Here is a 7,806-nt window from a genome sequence, read left to right on the forward strand (position 1 = left end):
CTCCAATACTCTAGTATGTCGTACGCATTGGTCGCCAACATCTTGTGAGCATAAAGTGCCAAGGCATCATGACCTGCAGCAAAGTCTAAAACAACATTTCCACGAGGGATGAGTTTCAAAGAACTCAACGTGTAATTCAACAATGTATAGATATCCACATGATCAAAAATGAACAAAATAATTATATGAGAGTATGATTATGATAGTGCAATGCAATGTAGTGATGCTCATATACTTCGCTCATATACTTCAACCAATGCAAGTCTCTATATACGTAGACATGCATTAAGGTATGCCACTAGCCTCTTCTGGGTAGTCCACATAGACATCTCACGAAGTCTCGCTGATTTTGAGTGTCCCGACCGAGGTATAGGGATAGCAATCTTCTCATCGACCATGGTTAAGGATTAGGGCCACGCTCTCTCACCACAACCATTGCCATGAGTATTGATGCGTGTCAGGGTAATACCTAGCCTAATGCATAGCCTTCTACTTTGACATATTACTCAAGGTCCAAATACCTCCCCTCGTGCATCTCACATTCTTAGTTCCAGTATCCTCCCAAGTCTAGGGATGTTGTATCCTATAGCACCAATCAACTCGGACTACACACCCATAATTCTATTGATCATCCACATAGTTTTTTTTTTTTTTGGGGGGGGGGGGGGGGGGGGGGGAGCTCTTGTGTCCATGCATCTCACCATCTTTGGCACCCACCAACCAAATGTCACTGCTACGGGTCACTCAACCTTAATTCCTATGCCAATAGGGTCATAATACATTAGGGGGGCATTCTTAACCATATGCAAGTAGATATCCTAGGTGTGCAACCAAAACTACATTTCCATACTAAGTTTCCAAGGGCAATGGTCGTGCCACAACCCCAGGTCAAGTCCATGCATAACATTTTTAATCCCAAACTCAACTATAATACTTCATGATTCAATACAGCATTTCAGAGCATAATTATAAGTAAATTCAGATTCTAATATGAAGAAAAGAATCACACGACAACAACATATAATTCATATGAAATTTCAATAATAATTTAAGCTTCAATCTTAAGCATACATAATTGAATTTCCTCACTTGACAAGTAGTCTATAACCTTTAAAGAGTGAATCAAACAATGGCCTAATACGTCTCAAATTATCCTAATTAATTGATGGTTCATGTTAGAATTAATTTAGAAAGTCAAGCGTCGAAGTATAGAAACAATTCCCAAACAACAGGGGGTGGGTAGCCTAGGGAGACCCTTGCCAGTCGACCCTGGAGGGGTGGGGTAGGGTGGCATGAGATGGGTAGCTGGGGCGACCCTGTCGGGTGCTCAGAAACCAACCCGACATGGTTCCCATCGACTTCATTTTCTGGTTTCAAATCACTTCCAAAACAATTAGGTTCCCCAACTCATCCCCAAACAAAGTCTAATCATAATAATAGATCCAAAACTTAAATTCAAACAAAAATCAAACAATATATAGTTTAGGTTCTTTCCGAAACCTATCTCTTAAGAAAAAGCAGCATTATAGAGTGATTGAAGAGTCACTCGTATTGCTAGATCAAAATAGGGTTTGGGTTCCCTAAATTAATGTGATCTTCCTTCATGGTTTCCTCCGTCAATAAAATCAAAAGAGATGGTCGCAAGAAGATGCTAGTCGAAGGTTTGGACCAATCGCAATTCATCACCATCTTGCCTGCTTCCAATTGATGATTGGCTATTATATAAGTGTTGCATTAAGGGTGTCGACGATCATGACTCTCATCATTGTCATCGTCATACTTGCCATCCTTGGGGGGCCACTCCTACTATTTTTGGTGATTAGAAGAAAGGAGGAATCAACTAACCTTAAATTTTGCAGTTAGAACACACTCTCCAGATAATCTTCTCAACTTTCTCCTTCTCCGAAATGAATTCTCTAACGTAGACTGACGTTCTTTGACAACTTGAGTAAAATAATCCATCTTAGGGCGAAAATTGTTTTAGAGTGTGGAATCCCCGTGGTCAAAATGATATAGGGAAGCAGTGTGTAATCTTGGATTTGGCTAGGAGTAATCATCTATGCTTGTTTGGGATTATGGAGGACCCTAGTTAAATCGGAGATTTTTCCCCTTTTTTTGCCATTTTTCTCCTTTTTGGCGTTGCAATAACAACCATGAATGCTCTCCTATGGGTAGACTCTAGGTTTTGTGAGATCACACTTTTGTTGATGCGAAGTGTATTATGAAGATTTCTCAGTTAATGCATCTAGAAGTCTTGCTTCCCGATTCTTCCAGAAGGTTCCTTGTCACTATGGTCTATGGAGCTAATTATGAGACTGAGAGGGAGATGATGCATTTGGATATTCTATCATTACCTCATTCTTTTGCCTTTCCTTCGGCATTTCTTGGAGATTTCAATGCTCATCAACATCCAGATGAGAAGACCGACAATGCAGAGTCTACTCTTAGAAATGTCCTCCCCCTTGCTACTTGCATGGAAAATGCCGACCTTGTGGACCTTAGAAGGACAAGGTTTCATTTCATGTGGAGTGACAAATCTAGTGGAGATCGAGAGCAAAATCATATCTAAGTTGGACAAGTGGTGGTGGATTCTTGTTGGTTGGCACAGTTTCCCTATTCACATGACTGCTTCCTCTGGCCCAATGTTTTAGACCATTGCTCGATGATTGTAACCTTGGTTGATTCTCTGCCATCTTGGGGGGGGGGGCATCAGTTCTGTTTCCTTAACTATTGGAATGACCACCTTAAGTTTCTTCCATTGGTGCACATTGTTTGGAGAAGTCTAGTTGTCGGATCCCTGATGCACATCTTGTTGTCTAGGCTAAAATTATTGAAGAGGAAGTTGAAAAGGTAGATTAAACACCACTTTCATAACCTAAACCAGCTGGATCACGAACTTAATTGAGGAGGTTACTCATGTTTAGATGATGATCAATACAGATAGTCGTGATGACCACCTAGTGGAGTAGGAAGCTTGGATTTCACATGATTTTTCATTTTAATGTTGTGGTAGGAGTTGGCTATTAAGTGACTCTAAGCATGCATATCAGAGTTTCCTAATGAAAATGACCTTTTAGCAAAAGGGAAAGGAAAAAAAACAAAGAACCTTCAATTTCACATTCAGTGTCATGGAAAAAATAAGTTCCATCAAAGTTGGTGTTCAAAATTAATTGTCTTATTTAAGTCATTCATCGATCTATATATGTACTAAAATCTAGCTAAAATATGGATTCATACCATATACAACTGCAAAGGTGTAGAATTAAATCAAGGTATAAATTCAAATCTAAAATTTTAAATCATCTAATAGTGTAGGATTACCTAGAATCACTTGGCACACCATTCTTGCTTAGCTAAAAGATGATTGACACATCTATACCTGCAGATGATTTGAATCCCTAAAATATGCCTTCTTCAGCCAAACATGAGAAGCTTTTGAGATTCTCTAGTACAAACTCAAGATGGAAAAGGTTTAATTAAGCTTCAAATGAGTTGCCCTTAAGGTATTGTTAGGTTTTGATTAAGGTAGTGAAAGGAAAAAAAAACAAATTAATTACCACATTCTCTGACCTGCTAAGCAATTGATGAATTAAGTAATTGAAATCATGCTTTCAACAATGTAATGTTACCTTACTTCTAGAGAACCCAATCTTGTAGTGAATTCTTGAGCTAAAAAGCCCTGCTTAACTAACAAAAAGTTTTCTTTGAATGAATTTGAATTTTTTTTTGGAAAAAGTTTGCTTCAAAGTTAAAAACATATCTTGTGGATTTTTGATTGAACGTATGAACACCAGCAACAAATGTGAGCAACAAACTCAGAAAGCATCATCATAACCAACATTGATTTCTAACATTCACAAACAGGAGCAGCAGTCTATAGAAATATTTGAAAGTAAAAGGAATTAAAATGGAAATTTCAATTCTACTCAGAGATTAATCGAAGAACTTGGGATCATATCCATTGCTGGAGGTAGCGAGGATGTAATAAGCAACGATGTGGCCGATGGATCCCCAGGCAAGAACATCGACGATGTTGAAGCCCACAGGATCGTTCGATTTGAGGAGACTCACGTACTCCTTGGCTCTGGTGTCTCCAGCTTCAAAATGGGTCATTCCATTCTGTTCTGGAAGCCCTTGTTTGGCCACGTTCTCCCTCTGGAAGTTGAAGAACACGAACCTTCCAAGAAAAAGTGATAACCCAGTGCTCAAGCTTATCACCAGCGATGGGTTCAGCTCAGCTCTGCAAGTCCCTCTCTTGTAAGATTTCGATTTTGAAATGGAAATCTTACGGCCGTTGCTGATGGCTGAAGGTGATGAAACGAACTGACCTGCACCTGTGGGTTTCATCGGTCTCAGACCCTGAAAACATTGAGATGTCAGATGTGCTTGGGCATCGTGGTGGTAGTGTTTTTGCACGGAGGATGACGGCGCCAAGGTGGAGAACAAGGTGGTGGACGCCATTGATTTTCTCTTCTTTGTTTTCTTTAACTGCCGTGCGCTTGTTATCTCTCTTATCTTTCTCTCTAAATCGTGAACAGGGATTTTTAAGAGGTGGGTAATGATTTCTTGAATCCCAGTTGGTCCATCTTCATTGGTTGCTAATAGATAAGAATATAGATCATGTCTGAAGAAAAAGAGCAACAGATATTGGCGGTTTGGCTGGTTGACCTCTCAAGGTTCGAGCCCATGGTTCAAAATTGGGTGAACCGGACTAGAAATCGGCAGACTTAAAACAATTTTTTAATCTCTTGACGCAGAGTTCGGATCAGCTCCCCGACGGGTTCTCGACCACACAAAACAGTGGGGCCCATGGTGAAAAACATTTTTTGGAAAAAAAAAAAAAAAAAATTAAAATTTCATCCGTGGGCCCCACTGTTTTGTGTGGTCGGGAACCCGACGGGGGTGAGAATCCGGATTCCTTGACGCAATAGGACTTGAACCATATAAACCCTTGAAGCAAACAGAATCAGGAGGTTGGTGGTGAACCAACCCCAGAGGCTCTCAACTAGATTATGTCGAGTGATTTGGCTTGGGACTAATGAAGGAATGTCTCTTGAACTAATTTGAACAAGGGTATATCCTAGGCGATCACCAGCTGAAGGGCATGAGGAGAGTATTGTATCGAGTTGTGCACATTGCTTATTGGGCTTGTGAAGTTCATTGCTTTTAATATTAACAGAGGCCCAAGTTCAGAATAAAGGCAACGGGGTTGACATGAATGTGATGCTTTCTTTTTTGTGGTTTCTTATTTGGTTCAATAGTATATAAAACTCATCTTGTGATGTGTGTTTATATCCAGCTTTAAGGAGGGTACAAGGATAGTTGTAATCTAGGCTAGCAGTTTAGCACTCTGTATTTATTGTGGAAGAGTAGGACAGGTGCCATCAGTTAAGAGTGTTTCAATTTCCCCCTTTCTACCCATGTTTCTGTATTGTTATCGTAATGCTCTGATGATAGGTTTAACAGGACATGTGAATTGTCATGTGCCCTAGTATGGTTGTGGTGAGTGGCCCCCACCTAGCCTAAAACCTTGGGTCGTGACACAATGAGTTGTCAAGCCTAGCCTATGAAGCCATGCCTATTGTCAACATTCAATGGGATGTGATGAAGCTTCCATTCTTGTGATGTGGCACCCCAAGTTAGGGATCACTGCCATATGGATGATACGATGGACATCAAGCCTCAGGTTCAAGTATAAATTACCCCACCTACCACATTTAATAGTAATTCTCATTTACTCCCACAACTTGTATTAAATTTTACTTCTCAAGCAGAATTGAAGCCCAATTAGGTGGGGTTGTATTTGGATCTAACTTAGCCTTCGGAAGCGGCTTCCTGACCACCTCAGTCGGCCAGCACCCACCCTTTTTGCTTGTAGGATACCAGAACCAAGCTTAATCAAGCGTGGATCATCCAAGGGGTTAGATTTGAGGACAACGCGTCAAATCTTAAACTTTAATTATTATGGTTGACAAAGTTGTAAACACTTCAACAAAGATGCTACAACAAGTGAGTAATTTGTTATCAAAGTTCTTATTCTTCTTGGCACTACAATATTTATGGTTTAGAAATTTTGGAGTAACAGAAGCACTGAAAAATTCCAACATTTTCTTATTAGAAGTCAAGTACTCTATTTGGTCATCTTTTAAGCCGAAGGACTAGAATATTTCATTGACCATCAATAGATTTGACTCAAATATTTTCTTCAGCAACAAAATATAGTCGATAGTTATTTAATTAACATAATAAAATATACATCATTCATATGAAAATATTGGTTGTGTTAGTAAAAGTATCATATTGGCCTACAAAATCCTCAATTTATTCATCTTCATCATAGACAAGCTAAAGGGTCCAATGGCAAAGAGTTTTCAAAACAAGCGGTAATTAAGTAGTCCAAAGAATCAAGGGTAGCATTAAAACTCCATCGCATTCCATTGCACAAAATATGTCCAAACCAATAGCATTAAGGTCGATTATAGAGGACAATTGCAGCTCTCGACAATCTGTAATACCACTAACAACCTCATTTTCATCAGAGGAGAAAATGATTAGTTGATCTATCTCAGTACTCCTAGTTGAGTTCCCATCAGAATAAAAACCAAATGAATGATCAAACCATTAGTGGAAAGTTAAAATAAAAGTAGTAATGGACAAGTACTATGCATAAATGGAATAATATTTCTTTTTCAAGCCAAAATGTTATAGATAAAATGGAGTTCATATTTAATTTCAACCAAGAACACTTCACTTGGGTTGTCACTAATGATTGACGAAGGACATAGAATTATTTTTTCTTCAAGAATAACTACACTTTGACACAAGCTTAATCAATGGAGACTTCGCTGTCTATGGCTAGCCAACCTGCACAAGAAAGAGCTTGCTCCATATTATAAATAATAAAATAGTTGTACAGATACAGGTAGTGTGAGTCCCATATTTATGTGAGTGTGAATTGTATGGGTGGAGGGGCAGCCTTGGTGGAGAGTATCTCCACTACACTTGAGTCCGCTAAGTAAAGCATCCTCCTCAATCAAGCGCAAAGAATCATGAGGATACCACAACAAGTGAAGAAGAAGAAAAAAAAGTCGCACAACCACGGGGCCAAAACCATCAGACTACTACGTTGCTCAAAAGAAGAGCACCCGACAAAGTTACCTTTATCAAAGTAGCATAAAAAGGGCCCAACTTTGCCCATGAAGAGGTGCATATTGCAAAGAAGCCCTTAGGGACCTTAGGGAAGTATGTCGAGATGATTCTAGCCAAACCTTAATAAAGTTTTGTGGTTTTAGTTGCAATCCTTATAAAAAAAAAAAATTGGGTTAACAAAATCACTTTATTGAGATGAACTATAGCCGAGGTAGAGAGAGCATAGAGCTCTAACATCCAGGGAGAGGAAACAAACCAAAAACTCAAGTTCGAAATAGACTGGGGCTAGGAAATCCGCAAGAAAATTGGAATTCCTAGATACATAAACCACATTACATAATAGAAAAGTACTACATAATTCCTTGATGTCATCCACAATGGCCTTGGCATTAGTAGGAGGGTCTTCAAATCTGGATATTGAATGCACTTCACCAACTCTAGACAATCCGATTCCACCAAGATATGATCAATACCTTCCCATTCTCATGGCTAAGGCTTCTCTTAGAAAAGTTTCAGTGAAATGGACCAATTCTAATACAACAACTACAGGTTCATTGCTCCAAGACCACCCAAATTGTTTTTGGGCTTAAGTGTTGCATCCGTATTTAGTTTAACCTTGTCTTTTGGTGGTGGAATCCATGAGCTTGTACCTGCACT

The 7,806-nt window shown here is 39.3% G+C and overlaps 1 protein-coding gene across 1 annotated transcript; it reads right to left on the reverse strand.

The window, feature by feature from the left end:
- Positions 1-3,825: 3,825 nt before the first annotated feature.
- On the reverse strand, positions 3,826-4,536 carry PSAG (photosystem I subunit G). Its single transcript, XM_089144967.1, has one exon. It carries the CDS (start codon positions 4,459-4,461, stop codon positions 3,934-3,936), a length of 528 nt encoding a protein of 175 aa, XP_089001093.1. The 5' UTR covers positions 4,462-4,536; the 3' UTR covers positions 3,826-3,933.
- Positions 4,537-7,806: the final 3,270 nt, after the last annotated feature.

This window comes from Hakea prostrata, chromosome 2 (genome assembly GCF_041222555.1).
Source record: "Hakea prostrata isolate BN-2017 chromosome 2, UWA_Hpros_2, whole genome shotgun sequence".
In the NCBI taxonomy this organism is placed as follows: Eukaryota; Viridiplantae; Streptophyta; class Magnoliopsida; order Proteales; family Proteaceae; genus Hakea; species Hakea prostrata.

Excerpts from the sequence above, each read along its gene's own strand:
- PSAG (XM_089144967.1), bottom strand. The coding sequence starts at position 4,461 with ATGGCGTCCACCACCTTGTTCTCCACCTTGGCGCCGTCATCCTCCGTG.